The sequence below is a fragment of the Mastigoproctus giganteus genome, chromosome 5 (genome assembly GCF_048544385.1).
Source record: "Mastigoproctus giganteus isolate SK-2022 chromosome 5, ASM4854438v1, whole genome shotgun sequence".
NCBI lineage: Eukaryota > Metazoa > Arthropoda > Arachnida > Uropygi > Thelyphonidae > Mastigoproctus > Mastigoproctus giganteus.
In genome coordinates, this window is record NC_143579.1 from 75,982,827 (window position 1) to 76,007,211 (window position 24,385).

Below are 24,385 nucleotides of genomic sequence, written 5' to 3' on the forward strand. Positions count from 1 at the left end.
GAAGTGGTTATGATGGTTTCTTTGCCAAAAAAAAAAAAAAAAAAAAAAAAAAGTAGAGAGCATTTTCTGGAGCAATTAATTAAGATACTAACTTTTTTGTAGTGAGTGAATCAAGTCCTGAAGATGGCTTGCAGATTTTTCCAGATAGTGTGTCATAATATGAAGTGAGCTTGTAGATGCCAAATGCATTTGTGTAAAAAACATGCACAGATAGTTCACGGTGATGTATTGATCAACATGAAATTTACAGTTGTCATGGAATCTAGACTGAATCGAGAGGTTTCAGCACAACACTTACTGGCTGCTGTGTTGCAAACATATTCCAGAAAGAGAAATTTTATCCTTATCAGCAGTGCAATACTAATGCCTCATAGTCACAGTTTTGCTTATTGGTCACCATGGCTTCAATAAATTTGTTATTGTTATTATTTGGTTTTTAGGAGTATTAGCAACTAAGGCCATATTACTCCAGGGATATGCGGTGGTCATTCCCTAACCTTTCCGCATTCTCCGTATTTGGTGGTCATGGGCTCGAACCCCAGTATAATCAAGAAGCGTGTGCTATGCACTGCTACTCCTGCCCACCTGGCTACTGAGGCACCTTCAATAAATTTGTATACTGGCTTTTGACCAATATACAAATTTATGCAAATACCACCAGCAATAATTTTTTTTTTTTTACAATTCTTTTGAATAAAGAATTTTTTAAAAAATCTTATTGCTATTTAGAGAAACGTATCTGACCATACTTCTCCAATACTATAAGCAGTAAGTTTTGACTACAATTTTTCGAATCTAAACCAAACTTTTGAAATTAGGTGTAATATGTATATAAAGGGATTGTAATGTTTGATATTTCATCTATAAATGAAATATTAAACACTACAATCTGAAACGGTTGTCCAAAATTGGGCATCCCTATAGATATATAAAGAATACTATTTATCAAACAGACAACATTAAAGCCCAGGGGAAAGTCAAATTAAATTGTCTGCTCAGTTATACAAGTAATTTGATTTCAGATGACCAGGACAATATTATAATATTACTATTCAGTTTTATAATGCAGATTATAATTCTTGGCTGGTATTACATTCAACTCAATGTAAATTCCAAATGAATAAGACAATTTCACCAAGACTTTAAACTTTAAATTCCAACTTTAATAAAAGAATTAAATTTACAATCTTTCATCAGTAACAGTTCTCGTGGTTAAATTTAAATCCATGGACCTTAAGAAAAATACTTACCAATTGTTTTTATATTATTATTATTATTTCTTTTAAGTGCCTCATGTTGATCAATGATGTGTAAGCAAGAGGAGATGGTTCTACTCTACCAAATGCCATCTGTGATACAACCTATGATTTGTTGTGAGCACAGAACAGGCAGACAACTGCATTAGAAATAAGAGGATTTTTCATTCCAGCTTTTGGTACTAGATGATGGAGTTATGTACTGCTTGCCTCATCATGGCAGATTATTCAAAACCACCCTGATGCTCAGTTTCAGGCATCCCAATTCTATATCACCAGCCACATAAAAGTTGATAAGCACTTAACATTTTCTGTCAGAAGAAGAATTATGGCAGAAGAGATAAGCATAAATCACTGAAGCTGAAATTTTATCCTGGAGGAAGTTTTCTTTGCATTATTAGAGGTACATCAATTAGACTTTGTACTGTGCTGCCAAAACATGACACAGGGTACTATAAATAAAATCTTTATGCTTACTGATCTGCAGTGGTGTATTCGGGTCGGAACACACCGGAACAATGTTCCAGTACTTTTTTCTAAACATCATAATGGAAAATCATTAAATTTATACACCTAATATTATGAAACAATGGCATAATCAAAGGGGAGGGAGAAATATCTATTTTACCCATTGCTACTAAAAATATATATTAATTGTAATCTTTAAAATTAATAGATTTCTTTAAAAATTTATTTAAAAACAAAAATATAAATTTCACAATGAAACTTGAATGTTTCTTACTAAAGTACGTTTTAGATAAAGAGATCCAACGAATGAGATATACTGTGATGCATGCAAATGCTGCATTTTGATTCGCCATGAACTGAACTAGAACTGGTTGTTCTATGAACAGTGAGCCTGAAGTCTGATTCAGTTACTGTACAGTCGATGTGGAATTATCATATAGTCTTCTGGAGAACGAGCGTTTCGGTACTATATTTTTAGCAATACACCTCTGCTGATCTGCTACTCGCTAACACCCAAAATTTTGTAGTCACTGTGGAAACTTGGCTTACTCTTGCAAATAATTTGCTTTAATGCTGTCTCCTGTTGTTGTGACAAAGAAAGTGCTTACCTCTTTATTATAAAGGACTTCCCTGTCATCTAACAATAGGCAATAGACAGACTCATTTGACACCACAGTGGTAAAAGTCTATGCAAAGTCCAACCATACTTGCTGAGTTGCCTATCCTTCATACATCACCAAGAATGTCACACAAATTAGCGCATGGATGATGTTTGTCATAGGCCTCAAGACATTATGAAGTATATTGGAGACTTAAATTTTAATAATATATCTCCTGCCCAATGTTATTCAATGTTTTATAAATCATATGGAGGCCATGTGATCAGCTTTCTCCTTTTCACAAAATATGATGCATATCTGGATCCTCTTCAAGTCAATATCTTCTTCCCAGTAAAAGTTAAAAAGCACAATACCTTACTGGCTGGTGAGAAAAGGCTAATCATCTCTCCCAGATATTATAACCAAGGGCAGGCAATATTTTTATTTAAACATTTCCTTTGTCATCCTGTCAAACCCTGCCCCTTGCAGATTTTTGGTTTTGGTTACCAAATGACTAAGCTTCATTTACATAAATATTATGTCCAATCTATGTACCTTTTCCTTCCAGAGTAAATCCTGGTATAGAAACTTGTTTATCTTATTTAAAAATAAAGAACTCTCATATAAAAATTATCACGAATCCCACAGAGGCTAGTTATAATTTATAATTAAAGCAAAATAAGACTTTTCTGATATGACACTCTACTAGACTGCTTTGTTACCATCCAAACTGGAGTCCGACAAGGGGATGTAGCCTCCCCGTTGCTTTTCAACATCGTGGTCGACGCCATTATGAGGCAAGCATTCAGAAACAGACAGGGCATACAATATGACAAGGATCACTATGTGACTGACCTGATGTTTGCTGATGATAGTGCTATCCTTGCCGGTAATGACGCTGAAGCCACGGACATCCTCTACGACATTGCCCGCATTGCCCGGCCATACGGTTTGAAGATCAATGCTGGTAAGACAAAGGCCCTGACAACAGATGGGTCGCAAGCCACCATCTATCTCAAAGGCGTCCAGATCGAGCAAGTGCAGGACTTTAAATACCTTGGGTCGCTGGTCCAGGTGAAGAAAGTTGCATCCACCATGGAAATCCATAGCAGAATTGGACAGGCGGCCACTGCATTCGCCTCGCTCAAATGGTGTCTGTGGAAGAGGACCAACATTTCCACAAAGACTAAAATCCGACTCTTCCGGACTTTGATCCTGCCCATTCTTCTTTACGGATCGGAAACATGGATTTGTCTCAAGTTAGATTTGAACAAACTTGAGGTATTCCAAATGCGATGCCTGCGGCAGATCTTGGGCATCTCTCTTCGCGACCGCATCACTAATGATACCATCCACGCCAGATGCCAACAGCAACCAACCATTGCCGACCAAATCCAGAAGCGAAGGCTCAGATGGTTTGGCCACGTATGTAGAATGGGCACGAACAGAATACCATCCACACTCCTTTGGAGACAACGACCCACCCAATGGAGCATCCAACGGACCGCGCCTAGGAAAACGTGGGCCAAGCAAGTGGAAGATGACTTGAAGAGCCGACGTCTCGACCTTAACCAGGCCAGGACTGAAGCCATGGATCGTAAGGTATGGAAGAACATCACAGAGCAAGTCCGAAACCCTGCGGCACCTACAGTAGCATACTGGTTGCGTGGCCAACCGCCTCCCCCAGCTGCCAGCTAAGGACCAAAGAAGAAGAAGAAGAAGACTGCTTTGATATTCTCTCTCTCTAGAGAGAGAGAGAATGCTTCTGGATTTGGATATCTCACCTAGAATGAATATTCTCTCTCTTCCCCCCCCAATATATTAGTTTCATTTCTTCAGCTTAAGATTTTTTTTTTTTTTTTGGTAGTTGACGTATCGGTTTCTGTGGCCATAATGCGCCTCCCAAGGTTTTTTTTGCAGTACTTTGATCCAAGCCCGAGGTGGGATTTGAACCCGCGACCTTTGGGTTGGCAGGCAGGTTCAACTTAAGAATGTTATAAATTTGCTCTGTGATTATTCTGCTATTTATTTCTGGTTATTCTTTTTATTTCTCAGCTGGATAAGATAAATATTTGTTACATTAAAATTGTCAATCATTTCATCTTGGAATGCCTTATTCAATTTTTATAATCAGTCTATAAAAAGAAGCTTAGGTTCCTCCATGCTGAAAATGTTATTATGTATTATTTATTCCAAAATGTGCTAATTCTACCAAAAACATGACTGACTTCTAGTCCATGCCAGCCTGGTTGCATTACTTAAGATATGTAAAAAATTTTAACTGCAGAGTTCACTGAGCCAATATTTTCACCCAAGCTTCAAATAATCCATTTTGGTATCTCTCAATGTTCTATAGAAATCTGTGTTCAGTCCAGCTTCTACCATATATAAACCCTGGCAACAAAAGCAAAACCTTCACTGTTTTCTTAAATATATCTGCTACATTTGATATACAATTTTCCTCTCTGCTGTTCCTGCTTCAAACACACAACTTCATCTACCTTCTCTTAAAAATTGTATAACAGTTACTCATAAAGGGGAAATTGGTATTTTCTTGCAAATTCAATGTTGTGAAAACAGTTATTCTGGGCCATCTGCATGGCAAGAGCACTGCCTGCATTGCCATCTTCACCACTATCCTGTATCTTTTCTTCTACCAGAATTTAATTTTCTGGTTGTATCCTGAGGATGTCTTCTTTACTTTCTCTACTTCTAATGCTTCTCAATTAAATCAATAGAATCCATCTGTCAAAAGTGCAGTTTCTTATAGAATATATTGCTTATTTTGGGGAAACAATTAATCCCAATATGACTGAATACAGTAAACCCCCACTATTCGCAGGGATTACGTTCCTGGGAAATGCCGCGAATACCGAAAACGCGAATACCGAGTTATGGCTTCCATAGTAATAAAGGGGTTCTGTTCCAAAGTATGAAATATATAAGAAAAACTAGTCTAAAATTTTGTCTATGTATGTATTACATGTACCTTCATAATATGACTATGTACATAGACAGTACATAGTGAAATGCAAGCATATAGCATCGAAATGAAAGAAACAATTTATTAAATGTAATATTTATTAGAAATTTCAAACAAATCTTTCAAACCGGCGCCTTTGCTAGTTAAAAAACTTATCCCGCCAGTGGTATCACCAGTTTCACTAAAGTGTTGATGAAAAGCCTTTTCCATTTTTTCTAATTTAACATCGCGAGTTACAGAGCAAATTTTTGAAGCAATTAGCGTGTTTACACGGACACTACGGCGGATTTTTCCCATTTTTTGATTGATCGTACCGTTGACTCATCGATTTTATAATGTTTTGCCACCGAGGAGACACTTGCACCATTAGAAATTTTGTCTAATAACTCAATTTTATTCGCTAATGTCATCACCTTCTTTGATCTTTTCACATTTCCTTTGTTATTCGTAGCCATATTTTTGTACAGATTAGAAAGAACTTGTCCACAATAAAGTCACTTTCTTCCACTAACACGCTCGAAAAAGTCTGTTTTACACTGCAAAATGGTAGATTTATCACTTTTGTAAGCATGCCAATTTATAAATTGATAAATTTATTCAATTTATAAGCATATAAATTAAAAGCAAACAATGAAACCTTCCATGACAAGCGCATAACACATACTGAGAAAAGATTAGCGAGAAACATCCACGCTCGTGATTTTGTCAACCCCCCCCACCCACCCACCTACTGAGCGCTGTTTTGACCGAGAAAGATAATTTTAGCCACGCTCATGTTTTTTTTGGCGGAAAATGTTCACGGCGCTTTAAAATTCGCATTTTTTAGGTTTCATTTTATATTAAATCGGCGACCATGAATACAGATACCGCGAATAGCGAGGGTTTACTGTATATGAATATCCAACATTAGGATTGATCTGTAACTCCTATTTCACATGTTACATTTCTTGAAGTTTATTTAGATGCAAATATGCAGTTTTCTGCTCAATGCACTAAACTTCACAACACTATACTGAGAGTTTCTGGGCAATGAAAGGTGGTATTTTCTGCACCATAGTAAAATACTGTATGATTTATAGCTTGCCTTCATTTATGTATGCCTCCATTCTCTGATCCTTAACCTCTGAAGTAGTCATACAACTTGCTACTTCTTGTGAGTACTTCTTATTGTACTGTTAGGCAAGAATGCACTGAACAAACACAATATGAGCAAAGACTTAGTGACAGCTTGGAAATCTGGCAAAATTATTCAGCGGGGGATACCTTCATATGTTACAATACTATCTAGCTTACTCCCAATCTCTTCCACATAAGAAAACTAGATCTCTTCATTAATGATGCTGTTCATTTCCACAACCCCTATTCCCAACAGGCTGACATACGGTTTACAGACACTTTGTTCAAACGACAAAAGATTGCCAAAATTGCTATTAAGGATGCACCAATTTCTTTGAGGAATAGTGCTGACTTGGTTCCTTTCAGTTAGAACAAATACAGTAAGACCCCTGTATCTGTGGGGGATACGTTCCTACTGTGGACGGCTGAAACCGTGGATATAGGCGAACACCTGCTGACCCCATATATAACATGATTTTCTTGTACATACATACATACATATAATAAAGTTTAATTGAAAAATTAAACACACAGTAAGACATTACCAACATTAAATACAGTAATAATAAACTACAGCAGACTCTCGATTTACATGGATTGGATTAACCGGGACACTTTAAGACTCCAAATTGAAAGGGAAAAAAAAAAAAAAAAAAAATCAGCCAGAAATCATAAAATTCAAGTAATAACTAGAATAAGTATAAACAGATATTTTGCAAGTCAGTAAATAAACGACTAGAACTGCCATTATAAGTCATCATTAGGATATTAATGTACCTATTACCTTGCAACTCCCACTGGCTTCACACCTGCGCTCAAAAAAAAAAAAAAAAAAGACCAAATGTTTAGTTTGATTTAGTGGGTCGAATCAATTGTTGTGTTCCGTCACACTGCAAAAGGACAAATTTTGTTTCATTATTTATGTCAGGGATGTAAAATTTTTTTATTTTATTTTTTATAGTAACTTTTTTTTTTTTTTTTTTTTTTTTTTTTGTTTAGAAATCGCAAAACTGGGCAAATGCAAGAGTTGTGCTTTAAAATTAAACAGAAACTTGAAATTATTCAAAAGTTTGTAAACGGTACATCTGTTAAATCTCTAATCAATCATTATAATGTTGGTGACCAAACCATATGCGACATTGTAAAAAAATAAAGGGAAGCTATTTGATTTAAAATCGACATCGTAAAAAATAAAGGGAAGCATTGTATTGGACACGCAAGTAGTATGTGTTTTTTCGGTTTTTTTCCGTGGGTAACTGAATCAGCGGATACGGGGGCACAACTATACACCATTGCTGTTGACCTTTCTTATAATTAATTCTATTGTTATTATGTGTATTATTACTATCACTTACCATATTACTATCAAATATTGTGGCATATAAGTTGATCTTGAAGCACTAAAAAACTACCTAAAATTTTAAGAACAACTTGTATACTGAGTATATAATCCTAAGCTTGAATTCAGGGAATGGGCTTAAGACTGAAAAGATATGAATTAATATCAATATATTTATAATTTATTACATATATATTTTGAATCAAATAAACATGCTTTCTCTTTTTAAAACCCAAGAATTTGTTCATCTTCTTCATCAGACAAATGCTTCTGGAATTCATCAGGATGTAAGTTTTTGGGTTTACTTTTCATGTTCTGGAAGAGCAAAATTTCAAAGCAAACATGTATCCATTATTGATGCACTGATGCATTAGAGAGAAACCAATTTGCAGTGAAGTACAATATATGCAAAATGGAATTGTTCAGATACATATCAAAGTCTACCTCATACATATACATATAGCATCAAAACCTATAAGCAATAACATTTTGGTTCCAAAATTTTTATAAGGGTGTAGTGTATATGCTTATCGCCTTCAGTATAGTTTATTGTGCAGTGTAATAAAATGTTGCCATGTAACATTTTATTACACTGCACAAATAACTAAATTCAAAAATTAGGCAGATTCCTAATGTAAATTTTACTATAATACACCACTACCAAGATGTAAAAGATGATTGTGAAAAAAAAGGTAAAAAATGATTTGGTGAATACATAATTAAGCACAAATTTTCAAAGCAAAAAAATTGAGGTTTACATATTAACATTAGTAGAGGCATAAGATGCAAGAAAGCGAGCTTATAAAGCATCAGCAGAAGAGAAAAAAAAAAAAAAAAAAAAAAAAACACCTCTTCCCATTTCACCCATCTATTAACTCAAAATGTTTGTCTAGTTCTGCACTGAATTTATTTAAGCTGTCAAATTCTACAACAGATTGAAGTTTGTTCCAGTAATCAACCACACGCTGGCTAAAGCCAAAATTCCGCACATCTATTCTACAACTGTCTTTTCTCAATTTGAATTTATGTCCCCTCAGGCGACTAATTTGGGCAAGAGGAAGAATCCAATTGGCACAGAGCTTGCTAAAGCGATTCAAGGTCTTAAACACCTCAATCAGATCACCTTAAAGGTACCTAGTCTTCAGACTAGGTACCTTTAAGGTACCTTTGTAGAACTTAAGACTTTCTTTGTAAGAGTAACCCTTTGTTCCATTCATCAATCTCGTTGCCCTTCTCTGTACTCGTTAAAAAAAAACCTCTCCATCATTCCTAAAATGAGCCCTCCAGACCTGCCTCCAGACATTGCCTTATACAAGGGGATAATCACCTCCTTATCCCTGCTAGAAAAATTCTGTATATCATTGACAAGACACGGTGAGCTGCTCTTGCAGACTGTCTGCACTGTTCAGAAAACTTCATATCCGAATGCACAATTACCCCTAGGTCTTTTTCATTCTCTACCTCCCTGAGTGTAGTACCACACAATTCATATGTTACGCTGAGGTTACTGCTATCCATATGCAGTACTTTACATTTGTCAATGTTAAACTTCAGTTGCCACACCTCAGCCAATCTGCTCAACTTTTCTAGATCCTGTTGCAGTAGTGCACTGTCATTAACAACTCTGCCAACCTTCATACCATCTGCAAACTTGGACATTAAGCCTGATACAACTTCATCAATATTAGTGATAAACAGAGATAGCAATCCATAGCAGCAACTTGCCCTTAATGCCATACTGATCTAACTTGTATGGTAGTTTTCCATGTGCAACAGTATCAAAATCTTTCTAAAATCCAAGTATGTGATATCAAAATTATATTTTACATCTAGTTCCTTTGTGACCACATCATAGCATCCAATCAAATTTGTCAGACAGGACTTCCCCTTAACAAACCCATGCTGTGTCTGAACTATAAATGCGGTCTTGTCTAGATGACCCTGTAGTGCTTCTTTAACCAGTGCCTCCATTAATTTCCTGGGAACAGAAGTTAAACTAACAGATTTGTAATCACTTATGTCATCCTTTGTGAATTGGGGTCATAATTCCACATCTCCAGTCCATGGGGACCTCCTCTGAGTCCAGGGAAGCTTTCATAATTATGGATAAGGGTTTGCTTACTTCCTTTGCTGCCTCCTTTAATATAACTGGATAGATCCCATTCACCCCATGTGCATTTCTTATGTTTAACTTCAACAATTTCTCCTTCACTTTGCTCTCAGTTATTACAAAATCATTTAGCTCCCAGCCAGAGTTTGATAAGCTTCTGCATTCCCCTCCCTGAATTGCAACAATTACCCCTCGTGTGTGAATGCAGATGCAAAATTGTCACTCAGTTTGTCAGCTACCTGAGCAGGATCATCGACAGTCGAACTATCGATATAAAGTGGACCAATCTGATTCATCCCCTTCCTTCTAAATTTCACATAAATAAAAAGCTCTTTGCTGTTTTTCTTTGCATACTTTGCCAAAGATTTCTCGTAAACTGTCTTTGCCTGTCTAATCTTCTTTGTGACTTGATTACAGACCAGCTTATGTCTACCAAAGGCTTCTGTGTCACCTGATAATTTACATGCATCCCATGCATTTTTATTCTTTGCCACTAGTCTCATTAGTTCATCTGACATCCATTTAGGCCTAAACTTCGAACAATATTTTTTAGTTGGCATGAAAAGCCTAGTAGTTCCCAAGATTAATTTTCTGAATGCTTTGCATTTAGAATTTACTGTTGGTAACATCATCAGTTGGTCCCACTGTATAGAATTTAAAAACTGCCTCAGACCATCACAGTCACCTTTACAAAAGCAAAAACCCATCCCTTTACCCCTGATGGTAGTTACATCTTTGATGCAAATCCCACATCAGCACACTGTGATCACTTCCACCTAATGGATTTGATCACCTAGTGGATTTCTTTTGGTGAAGATTCTTAATGCATGAAGAATCACTACTAATAACCAGATCAAGAGTATTGTCCCTCTGGTTGCCTCTCAAGCATGCTGCTGTAGAAAACCATCATCCAATAAATCCACAAAAGTTTTGCTAGTGTGCGAGTGACCAATCCACAAGTTCCAGTCAATATCTGGGAAGTTAAAATTCCCCATTATAAGACAATCTGATTTACTGTCCCACTTTATTTCTCTGTACAGTTGTTTATTATACTCATCAGGTCATTAGGCCTATAACACACTCCTACTCTCAATTTTGCTTACCCAGTGCTTAGGTCACACCAAACTGACTCAACATTGTACTGTCCACCCATGTTAACTGGATGCACTACCTTAGATTTTATGTATTTCTTAACTAACAGCATAACCCTTCCTCCCTTTCTATCCTTTCTGTATACATTGTACTCCCCAAATTTCAATTCTGCATTCCAGAATTTAATGTGTGTGACTTCACATCTCTGATATCCCAACAATATTTGCATTTGATGTTTTTACCAGCACCTCAAATTCAAATTTATTTACTATACTCCTAGCATTGGTGCACACGCTAGTATACATGCACCTGTTCTTATTCTTAGCTATCCTAACACAGCCCATGTATTTACTTATTCGGCAATGACTCCCAGTAGTCTCTGAAATTCCCAAGATTTGTTTTCCAGGCTGCTGTTCATTCCAATAGAAGCAGTGGAAGAATCACTTTCACCTCTGCCAGCAGCTACTGTTAACATGTTAGTTCATGTATCCCCCAACAAGCTAGCAATTTTTCGATCCACCTAACACTGCCTTGATAGCATCAGCAAATATTGTTGTTGTTGTTATTTGGTTTTTAGGAGCATTAGCAACTAAGGCCATATTGCTCCGGGATATGCGGTGGTCATTCCCTGACCTTTCCGCATCCTCCGTATTTGGTGGTGACGGGCTCGAACCACGGTCTAATCAAGAAGCGTGTGCTACGCACTGCTGCTCCTTCCCACCTGGCTACGGAGGCGCCTCAGCAAATATTCTTCGCACCCTTTCTATTTAAGTGAATCTCATCCCTGTAGAAGCACTCTGCTGTTAACAAGCACAGACTAGGCTGAGAAAAATTTTATCCCATGAGTCTTGCACAATCTCTCCAGGGCCAAATTGATTGACAAGGTTCTAGTCATATACTCCCTCCTGTTGTGTCTGGGCAGAATTGAAGACACTTTCAAATTCAACCCTAACTTGTGGCTTTTTTTCAACGTTGACCTGTACTTGTTAAATAATTCCCCTGCTCTTCTACTCTTAGTGTCATTAGTTCCAACATGTACAACAATATCACCTTTTGTGCCCTTAAAAGATGATATCTGCTCTATAATGTCATCAACCTTTGGCCCCTGGGTCCTGTTCCAGTTATTCTTTTTGCACAATGTATTTCCCCCATTTCCCCGACAATAAATTCACTGACAACTAGTTTCTTTTGGGCCAGTGCATTCTGCCTCAGGGATTGCCACTGTGCTGCCTGATGATCAAGTGCAAGCTCTGGCATCGAAAAGGGCAGCTGAGAGCTTGATGGATCCTTGATGGGCCAGTTCAAGTCCAAGGGCATATAAGCTGGAATATACAGTTTTTTCACAAGACTAAATACAACTACTTCATACATGTACTGTTAACCTATTGAAGACAAGTTAATTTTATTATATGCAAATATACACACAGTGGCACCAGTTTAGTAGATATATAACAGCAAGTAGTACATACTTTCCTGCACAGAAAAGCATTACATCATTAGAGTATGAACTACACAAGATGTGAAAATAATTCCACAGGGATGCTGGCTAATGCATTCAATTGCATCTTGCAATTTTTTTGGAATGGAAGGCAGCAAATCCATGTGCCACCTCATTCCACAGATACTCAATCAGGGCAAGCCATGAAGGATGATAAAGTCACCAGTGTGCATCTTACACCATTTTTCAGAACAATTGGTGCCTTTTGAAATGGTGCATTATCCTGCTGGGAGCAACTGTTACCCAACAGATAAACTGTGAACATGAAGGGATGCAACTGGCTGACAATAATGCTCAAACAGGCTGTGGCATTAATACATTGAATCACTGGTATGAGAGGGTCTAATGTGTGCCATGAAAATACTCCCACACCATCATACTTCCACCATCAGCTTGCAACCCTATAAGCCAAGGCACAACATGTCCACCAATTCAAGCTACTTTTACTTTCCATTATAAAGAAGCAAATGGAACTATTATTCATCACACCAGGCAACTTTTTTCACTTATGAAATAAGGTCCACAGCTACTTTCACCACATTCCAGTCTGCCACCATAATGAAACAACTGGAGCTAAGATTAGTGAGACCAAGTAACCCTTTTTCACTGATGAAAAAAAGGGTCCATACTTATAGCTACTTGTTTTTAGCTGATAAGAGTTGACACCCCAGTGAGTTCATCTGCTGCCTATACCCCATCTGTAATACTGTGTATTCTGATGATAAACTAACAACAGTAGTATGTAAAGGGGGGGGGGATTCTGATATACCTCCTTTACATACCACTGTTGTTATTGTGCCAACAATTGACCAACTGTGTTCTTTCCGGAGACTACAATTCTTTTCACTTTTACCCTCTGTCTGCCTATCACAAGATGACTCTGACCACAGAACTGCCACTTGCAAGATGTTTTTTGGTTGTTAGATTGCACTTGTACACTACACACTACTGTGCATAAATACCCCAGCAGGTTACAGTGTCAGTGATTCTTGGACTGGCACATCTGGTAGTAACCATCATACTGCAGTTAGTCACTTGGATCATACTGTTAGCTTATTTTCTTGCTGAATTGCACACAGATTCAGATTCAAATGTCTGATCCAACAGGTGTACAGTAGCCAGAGTGTGCCAGACACCAGGTCTAGTGCCCCCTGACCCTCATCGCTAGCTGTGTGGAGGTACACCGGTTCTACTACTGACAACTCTTTACTGAGGTCCCAGGGTAGCTGGAGGACCCCAAGTAGTAAGTGAAAGGAGTTGGTGATGGTGGGAGAAGTTTGAGATGTTTTTGGGGGGGGGGGAATAAGAGGATAGTAAATTGGGATTTTTTTTTTTTAAGGCATTCCCTAGAAAACTAAGTAATGGAAGTAGTAACAGATTACAGATTGTAGTGATGTACAATGAGTCGATCCCACCAAAGAAAGGGGTCAGCAAGTCCACCTAGTGGTGAGTCCCCGGAGGGATCATATCCTACCCTCTAAAGTTTAGCGTGAGTGGTTCTCTGGTAGGGAACCTACTAGGCCAAGTTTTGTTTTCCACTCAGCATTACTGAGTCAGATTATGTAATTCCACCCCAATATGGGGTTAGCTGCCATGGTCTGGAGTGTCTTCCGAGTTCGGTAGTCATTGCCACTGGGTTCCTCTTGTCGGAAATTCTGCTAGGAACCTGGGGGTGGAATCTGCAGGCCGGGTAGGATCCTAATGCAGGTGAGTCATCAGATATTATTGCCATTTGAATACACATTCTTCAAATTCATTGAATGCTGTAAAGTTTTCTTTTGTTTGTATGAGTAAAGATGCCTGTTCCGGTGCATATGCCTCTGTGAGAGTTTGAAGAGGTGTTCGCAGGTCTTGGTAAATTGGACAGGTGATAGTAATGTGGTGGGCCATCTCAGGCATTCCAAAGTTGCAGGCAGGGGTTTGTGCCAGGCCCAAAGTGTGAAGTTTTGCATTGAGGCTTCCATGTCCAGTTAGTAGAAAAGTCATGTGTAAGCTTGGTATGAACCTTTTGTTGAGCTGTTTGGTCCTGCACTGTTGGAATGTAATTATGGGTGGTTCTTCCAAGTGGGTTGGCAGCCCAGGAATTCTGCCAGATGGAGATCAGTTCATGTCTAATTCTTTTCTTCTTGGATGGCATTGTTCAGGTCCAATACTATGTTGTTGCTGCTGCATGGGAGGTTCCGTCTCTTATGGTATATTAGATAATGGTATGCCACCTCGAGACAAGAGATAACTTGGCGGATAGGACCTGCAATGCAGGAGCAGAAACTGTTCTGCAGGCCCTAGAGGCCATCAGGAGGATGGCGCGATGTGCTTGGTCTAGCTGTCATTTTACTACAGTGTAGTTGGTTGTATGGCCCCAAGCACTGGCACCATAGGTGGCTATTGGGAGAAAAATAGATTCATAGTAAAGCTTAAAGGTTTGCCCATTCAGACCCCTGGTTCTTCTTGGTGACCCTGAGGAGCTTCCCAGCATATTTTTTGATCTTCTCCTTGATGTAGTTGGCAGGCATATTCTCTGAAGGATATCTTGTCATCCAGGTTCTTCTTGGTGACCCTGAGGAGCTTCCCAGCATATTTTTTGATCTTCTCTTTGATGTAGTTGGCAGGCACATTCTGTGAAGGATAGCTTATCATCCAGCAGGACTCCAAGATATTTGTAGGTAGGGTCAAGCTTTATTTGCTGGTCCCAATACTTATTCTGAGGGAACCTGGTTGGGTTTAGGCATCCTTTGAGGAGCATCTGTTTTTAGTAGCTGAGACTGCAAGTATGTGGTTTTCACTACACTGTGAGAGATCTTCTAGAACATTGTTGGCTGCTTCTTCCAATTATTGTCTTGAATCCCCATGCAGGACCATAGCCAGATCATCAGCATAAGCTATATTCATGATATTGGGGTGATGTTTTGATAGCCAGGTGTCGAACACCATGTTCCATATGAGGGGACCCAGAATGGATCCTTGCGGGCAATCCCTATTCGAAGGTCTAGTAACTTCCTCGGTGGGTGTTTTGATCACGCGGTGGCAGTCATTCAGGTAACTGGACACTACGCGATACATTAGTGTGGACACCCCAGCCTCTCGGAATCTCTCCAGGACATTTTGCCACCAAAGGCCCCTTTGAAATCCACAAAGAAGCAGAGGGCACATCAATGCATACACACAATTTTGGTATCTCACCACTTGCTTGAGGCTATATATAGCCTCATACTGACACAGACACTGTCCGATGGAGCAGCCAATTCCTAGAGAATAGGGGAGTGTAACACAAACTGTTGATCAACTGCATAACAAGTGGGAAATGATTTTGGAGAAAATTTTGAAAAGAAAAAGCGGAGCTGGTTTTTCATTTTAAGTTTAGTTTTAGAAAAAATCAGCACTAAAATTCAGTGATGGGGTTAGTGACATTCTTGTCTGCCAGAGATGACTGTAAAAGTATTTGTCAAAATTCTTGTAATAAAACGTGACAATAATCATGTAAATAAATAAAGTTTTAATAAAATATTTTACCTCAAAATTGCCTTACAAATAATCTTAATTATGTAACAGAATCCTCTATATATTATATTTGCTTTGCACTATCTATATTCTCTATATAGGGAAGACCTAAGTGACAAACAAACCTGAGATGACAGTTGGGCATTCAACATAGGATTTTGCTGCTGCAAATTAGCAGGAACAGATGTCTGTGAAGGTCGCTGAACCCAAGGAGACTGAATGGATCCTGGTTGGGGTGAAAGATGTGGTGAAGGTGTCCTCTGAGGATATGGATGGGGAGAAAGGCGAGCTTGCTGATAATTACTTGAGCTAGAAAATGATGGCTGTGACACAGGAGAAAAAGGAGGCTGCTGGTGACGCTGACCAGGAGATAACTGAGATGGAGGTGGAGGCAGAGGTGGAGGTGGAGGTGGTGGTGGCGGCTGACCAGGACTTGGAATCTGACTCACCACACTAGCATTGTAACGAGGAGATAACTGTTCTTGTACACTGGAGGCTCGCTAAGGTATTAAAATATTAAAAATAAAAACACACATAAGTGTTATTTATATATAAAAATGAAAAAGACTATCCACAATGAAAAATTACTGTTGCTTCAGTGCTAATGTAAAGCATCTTTGACAATACAACCATTTCCTCAATGCATGAGGTCTTGTGTATCGTTTTGAAAGGCTACAATCTCTGTGATAATTAATTTTCTTTTAGGTAGCATATAGGTACATACAAACAAATAAAAGTTGCTATGTGAATGTTGTTTACAAATAGCAATCTAGTGAATTTAGTGAATGATTAATTCAGTCTAATCCTACATGTATGAATTGCAAAACAGTAATTAATATGATGCTTCTGGCCAATCTGAGAACCAAACTTACCTGAGAATTGACTAATTTGTCAATTCTCAGGTAGGTTTCTAGATTTGCCCTTTTTTCTTAAGCTAAATATTTCATCATTTATTTATAGCTGACGATATTTTTTTGTAGTAATACTTAGGGCATTAAACTTGTGGTAATACTTACGGCAGTGGTTCCCAAACTGCGCTCCATGGGACCCAAGAGATCCGTAAACAGCCAGGGGATCAGTGTATAATTTCTGTGATGGCTACTTTGAATTTTACTTATTTTTTAAACAAAATTTAAATATCATTAGAGACTGAAGACATTGCCATTGATATGTACCCCACACATGCTAATTGTCATACCCAACATGAGAATTCAGTTGCCTACAATCACTCCCAACTTTAAAGGACTTTGGGAGATGAAAAAACAACGTCCTTCTTCACACTAGTAGCCTGTGAGGTACGACTGATTGCATACTCAAATACTGACAGTTTATTATTATGTTTTGTGCCAGTCTGAAAAAAGGTAGATTGTAAACATATAATAAATCAGTTCTCAGATATAAATTTTTAATTTTGGATACTTATTGTCGGGACATCCATATTTAAGTGATGTGAGGATCCGTGGTTATTTTTCAAAGCCAAAAAGGGCCTGTGAGTAAAAAAAGTTTGAGAAACTGATTTAAGGCATTTAATTTGTGGTAATACTTAAGGCATTAAATTTTTTCATCTTTGTTTAATGTTTTGCTGATAAAAGGTGGTACTGGTTATTAAAATAAATGTAAAATGAAACTGATATATGCAAAGCATAAACAACACAATAGCAAGATTTTAATGTTTGAAGGAAAGCAATTTTAAAGTGGTACTGGAAATTTGAGAATAAGTTAAAAGATGGAGATCTGAATTTTCCACAAAACCACCATCACAATAAATTCATCAACAAGTATATATAATTCTCAAAAGAGACAAGTAGAAATCGTATTTGCCAAGATTGCTATATATGATATGAATGAAAATGATCCAAATTTTCAAGTTGAGTTTTGTTGAATGGCTTCAACCAAAAATGGACAAGGAATCAAGATTTTTGGAGAAGATTGGTTGGATAAGGCAGTGAATTCACATAAATGGGTGCAATGGTCCTTTGATAATTCCAACGTAGAGAAGGCAGTGAATTTACTAGAAGTTACAGTCCGGTGGGATCTCATCTAAGGAAATTGTTGAACTGTATTTTTTTGAAGGGACAGTTGCCATTGATATGTACCCCACACATGCTAATTGTATCCACTGTGCCTGTCATCTGTGAACTGTACGAGGAAGTGGGTTACTATTAGTATTACCAAGGGCACATGATGCAAGAAAGCAAGCTTATATAGCATCAGCCAAAAAAAAAAAAAAAAACACCCTTATTTCACCCATCCCCTCACTCCAAATGTTTGTCAAGTTCTGCCTTGAATCTATTTAAGCTATCAACTGCTACAACGACAGATGGAAGTTTGTTCCAACAATCAATCATCTGCTGGCTAAAGGCAAACTTCCGCACATCTATCCTACAACCGTCTTTCCTCAATTTGAATTTATGCCCTCTCAGGTGATTATTCTGAGCAAGAGGAAGAATCCCATCAGCATTGAACATGCTCAAACCATTCAAGGCTTTATACACCTCAATCAGATCACCTTGCAGGTGCCTAGTCTCCAAACACTGTAATTTACAAAACTTAAGCCTTTCTTCGTAAGAGCAACCCTTTGTTCTGTTATCTTGTTGCCCTTCTCTGCACTCGTTCCAACAGCTCTACATCCTTCTTAACAAGATGGGACTCTATCAACAAGATGGGGATCTTTCACATTATCATTGTGATATCAGGTCCCATACTGATAATCATGGTTCAAGTATCTTTTTAATAGTTGTGGGGCTGCCTGAAGGATGTAGTGTATGGTAGAAAACCAACCCCACTTCAACAATTAAAGGATGATGAAATTAAACAAGCTTGTGAAGCTATTCCAGCTGTTACATTGGAGAACATTTGTCATTCAGCTGTTCACTGGTGTGAACAGTGCCTAGAAGTGAATTAATTGCAATTTGAAGGTCTGTATGTACCCAACAACAAACTTATTCTGTATGTACTCAATAATAATAGTTTCTGAGATTTGAGATTCTAAATTGTGTGCATGTCACTTTTGTTTTTAAAAGTACACTTTCTAGACACTGTATTTAATTGTGTTTTATCTCATAAACTCAATTCCTCATTATGACCTTACAAATGATATACTGAGTTGATTTATAAGGTTTTGCAGATGCAAAACTCGTAGGCAAGATTTTGGAAAAATAAAATACATCCAGAAATCCTTTGATAATATATAATTAGTTAAGTTGTTAAAAGCTAAGGATCTTATAGAAGGTGGTATTCAAACTACCGTAACTAGCACAAATACTTCGGCAATTAATAAATAGGCTGGTAATTGTGGTTAAATTTTTCCAATTACACTAGATTAAAAATTAGATTTATACGAACATTAATGTATTATGGCAACTACAAAGTTAAATTTAATTTGGATTTTTTGAGGTAATACTTAAGGCATTTTGTTTTATAAAACTACAGGAAAAATTAAAAGTAAATGTTTTCTTTCAATCGACTGTCTAGTCACCAATATAATGAAAAAAAAACACAAGAGAAACAGAAAACTCAATTTTACCTGAAGAGTTACATTTGGGGCCACAGTATTATTCAAGAGTTCATTCATATTTTCAGCAAATGACACGGGACCTGAGGATGAGTGTGTGTCAGGGGAAGGTTGCTGAGTTTGCATGGTTAATTGCTGTTGTTGTTGTTGAGCCAAAAGCCGCTTTTGTTGCTGTTGTAAATAAATTTTCTGTCTCCGTTCAATCAGACTCTGTCGCATCTAAAGAAAGACATACATAAAATATCATAGGTAAATAATAAACTTATATGTCTACTAAAAAAATTAATACTTGAAATACAAAATTTCCATCTTTCAGATGATTCCATAAGCAGTGTCATTTCCTCCTCCCTCTTTTAGAATAAAAACACATTATATTTAATCAACTTTTAATCAGGTATATATACTGAGTGATCACTGAATTATGACCACTTACCTAATACTTCGTAGGTCCACATTTTGCCCTGAGTACAGCAGCTATCCAATGTGGCATTGATTCAACAAGATGTCGGAAGTGTTCAGGAGGTATGGCCAACCAAGCTGTGTGTACTGCAGCCAGCAATGCAGGTATGGAGGTGTTTGGTGTATCCAGATGCCTGATATGCCTTTCCATAGTGTCCCACAAGTGCTCTATGGGATTGATATCGGGGGAAGTTCAGAGGCCAATCGATATGCTGCTGGAAGTCAGAACTCTGTTCCTTAAAACCATTCCTGCCAAAAAGTGCCCAATGGCCTGGCGCATTGTCATCTTAGAACACACCATTGCCATTCGGGAAAAAGTGTAACATAGCGGGGTGTCCACGGTCAGCAAGCAGTTGATGATAGCGGAGACTACTGATACCTTGTTCCACATGCACCAGGGGTTCAAGTTCCTGCCAGTGAAACATGCCCCACACCATACAACCACCTCCACCAGCCTGCACTTTTGATACCAGGCAGGATGGATCAAGAGCCTCATGTTGTTGATGCCAAATCAATACACGACCATCCACGGTGTGGAGTAAATAACGTGACTCATCCGACCAGCACACCTTCTTCAGTCTTCTAACATCCAACTTGCATACTCTTTGCACCAGGCGAGTCTTTTACGCCAATGAACCTTTGTTAGGAGTTTATTTGTTATTTGGTTTTTTAGGAGCATTAGCAACTAAGGCCATATTGCTCTGGGGATATGCGGTGGTCATTCCCTGACCTTTCCGCATCCTCCCTATTTGGTGATCACGGGCTCGAACCCCGGTCTAATCAAGAAGCATGTGCTACGCACTGCTGCTCCTACTCACCTGGCTACGGAGGCGCCTTGGTTAGGAGAGGATGCCATATAGTCTGCTTGTATAGCCTATACGTGAGATGCATGGTCATGCCAGATATTGTTCCGGGTTGCCTGGAACAATATCTGGCATGACCATGCATCTCACGTATATTTTTCCAGGTTGGCCCATGTTGTATTGGGTAGTCAACTCTTCAACAGTGCTGCGCCTATTCGCCTGTATGAGTCGTTGGGCCCGGCGCTCACCTCTAACATCAACCTTTTGCTGACCTTTGCAGTTTTGCTGTCAGGTCGTTGTTTTACCATTTTGACACCAGTCCTGGTACACTTTAACTACGGCGACAAGGCACCAGCTTGTCGAGCACCCACAATCTGTCCTTTATCAACGTCCAATAAATCCTTCCTTTTACTTATCATGCTCGGAATTTTACTACCTACTGAACCACTGTTACCTTATCTATGCTATGTAGGTCAACTAACTCTGCACTCTCGTACCTCACGTGGTCAACGGGTCGCATTCAGTTTTCATAGGGGTGGTCATAATTCAGTGATCACTCATGTATATTTTACTTTGTTATTATGTGATCATGATTTTTTGCCTTGCTATGAGCATTTCTGTAACATTTATAAAGTAACTTTGGCTATATAGCAAAGAACATGGAAAGGCATCTGGAAAACTTTGAAGTTTTCTTCTCATTGAGATAACCATATTAGTAATATTAATAAAGGTAAATCAATGTAACAAAGCCAGACTTATTCAGCATCAGCCTTATACAGGCAGCCCTCGATTTACGTCAGGGTTAGGCTCCTGGGGAGACAGGTGCAAATGTAAATGGCGCAAATGGAACTCTTTATATAATGGAGTCAATCGGAAATCATCGGGTTAGGTTCTGGGCACCAAATATTTTACCTACCACTTTGCATCGATTGTTTTATTTTACTAGCATTCTTCATAGTTATAGTAATAGTCGATGGAGGCATATTCGTAGCACTACACACATTAGGGTGGCTTTCATCAGATTCTATCCTCCGAATATTGCACTAGGATTCAATGAACTACTTTTACTAGACATGGCGTGTCTTTATTCTATTAAATTAAAAACATTATAACATGATTGGAAAAAACTGCACAATTAATAAAAAATTGTTGGCGTAATAAATTTCCAACAAGTGTAAATAGCGTAAACAACAACCAACTGAATACTTTACTGCACGGACCTTTACCACCTACATTCACGAGTGGCTACTTTGAAGGAAGGATTCTTTCTCGTCTTTCACACGAATGTGCTAATTTCTAGTTGGCTCCGATTGTCCTAAATCACGTGAACAGTGCATGATACACAGCACAGTATGATGCCGATAAATATTGTCTGATGATTTTAAACTTTCAATTTTATAAAAAAATTGCAAAAATAAATAAATAAAAATAAAAATGGTGTTGTGGTTAGTGATCGGCACTATTGCGAATTGGCACAAATCGGACCAGCGCAAACCGAGGGCTATGTGTGTGTGTGTGTGTGTGCGTGTGTGTGTGTGTGTGCGTGTGCGTGCGTGCGTGCGTGCGTGCGTGGACAAAATAAGCAGTAGAAGGATGAAAGGGGAAAAATTATAAAAGTGAACATAGGTCTAATGCTCCAAAACGCACAGGGCATCAGTGAAGGAAGCAAAAAGGATATAAACAATGTGTGGTATGTATCATAAATAAAGTGTCTGTAAAGATGGAAATGAAAAGTACACACAAAGTGCCTGAACTAAGAGAGGTTTAAAGGAAAGTAGAAACTGGAAGTAAAGTAGTGGTGAAAAAGTGGAAGAATTAAAAAACCTAGTGCAAAAATGAAATGGGACTAAGGAAGCAAACAATATACAAGAAATAATCTGTACAAATTAATAATGTATAAATAATACTGTATTCAGACATGGGAGGGCAATTTTAGAAAGAGGTAGAATAAAGGGATGGCAAATATGCAAAATCTGAATAAAGTAAACGAAAAAATTGATACATGGCCAGGCATTTTATCAGAGGACTACCTTGTCTGATAGTATTAAGGTTAAGGCCGCATATTTGTCCCCCCCCCCCTTTTTTCTTGCACTACAGACAAGTTTGGAAATGCAGTGCCTGATATATGGTCAGAAGTAGTCCATATATCATGAAATCTCACTAAGGTGAAAACGTAGACTAACAAAATTACATGACCAAATAAATCGAAAATAATAATTAATGAAATGAAATAAAATATACTGACCATTATGCCTCATCTCAACAGAGGACCACGAGGCCAATAATAGTCAGGGAATCACTGCATTTCGAACGCTAAACAAATCCATGCTATGTAAAAAGGATAGGTGGAACAGGACCAGGGTATGTCTGCCAGGGGCAAAGGTTGATGACGTTGTAGAGCGAATATCATCTTTCAAGGGCACAAAAGGTGATATAGTTGTACACGTTGGCACTAATGATATTAAGAGTAGGAGACCGGCAGAATTACTCAACAAGTACAGGTCACTGTTGAAAAAAAGCCGAGAATTAGGGTTGCATTTGAAAGTGTCTGCAATTCTGCCCAGACACGATAGGAGGGAGTATATGATGAGAGCCTTGTCGATCAATTCGGCCCTGGAAAGATTGTGCAAGGCTCAAGGGGTAGAATTTTTTTCAGCCTGGACTGTACTTGTTAACAGGAGAGACTGCTTCTACAGGGATGGGATACACTTAAATAGAAAGGGTGCAAGAATATTTGCTGATGCTATCGAGGCAGTGTTAGGTGGGTCGGAAAACTGCTAGCTTGGGGGGATACAAAGACTAATAGTTTAACAGTAACCGCAGGCAGAGGTGAAGGTGATTCTTGCACAACTTCTATTAGAATAAGAAGCGACCTGGAGCGAGGGGTGTTGGGGGTTTCAGGGACGGATGGCAGTCATCCTGGAATAGTTGGGTATATGGGATGTGTTAGGGTAACAAGGAATAGGCATAGGAGCATGTATGCTTGCATGTATACCAATGCTAGAAGTATAGTAAATAAATTTGATGAATTTGAAGTGTTGGTCAAGACATCAAAGGCGGATATTGTTGGGATAGCAGAGACGTGGTGTCACAAAGATATAAGGAATGCAGAACTGGAATTTGGGGAGTACAATGTGTACAGAAAGGATAGACAGGACAGAAAGGGAGGAGGTGTTATGCTGTTAATTAAGAAAAACATAAAATCAAAAGAAGTGCATCCAGTTGATATAGATGGACAGTGCACTGTTGAGTCAGTTTGGTGTGACATAAGCACTGCGAAAGCAAAAATAAGAGGAGGAGTGTGTTATAGGCCTAATGACTCGAATGAGTACAATGAACAATTGTACAGAGAAATAGAGTGGGTCAGTAAATCAGAATGTCTTATAATGGGGGATTTTAACTTCCCAGATATTGACTGGAACTTGTGGGTTGGTCACTCACACACTAGTCAGACTTTTGTGGATTTATTGGATGATTGTTTTCTGCAGCAGCATGTTCAAGAGGCAACCAGAGAAAGTAATACTCTTGATCTGGTTATCAGCAGTGATCATTCGTGTATTAAGAATTTGCAGATAAAGGAACCACTAGGTGGCAGTGATCACAGTGTGCTGAAGTGGGATTTACTCAAAGAGGTAACTACCGTCAGGGGT

General features: G+C 38.3%; 1 protein-coding gene across 1 annotated transcript in view; it reads right to left on the bottom strand.

Moving 5' to 3' along the window:
• Positions 1-24,385, bottom strand: part of LOC150085504 (uncharacterized) — a 934,283-nt gene that overhangs the window by 130,266 nt on the left and 779,632 nt on the right. The window contains exons 20-21 of the mRNA XM_090374582.1: positions 19,486-19,692; positions 16,085-16,459 (exon numbers count right to left, since the gene is read on the bottom strand). Of these exons, the coding sequence (XP_090230708.1) occupies positions 16,085-16,459; positions 19,486-19,692 (582 nt within the window). The remainder of the gene's footprint in view (positions 1-16,084; positions 16,460-19,485; positions 19,693-24,385) is intronic.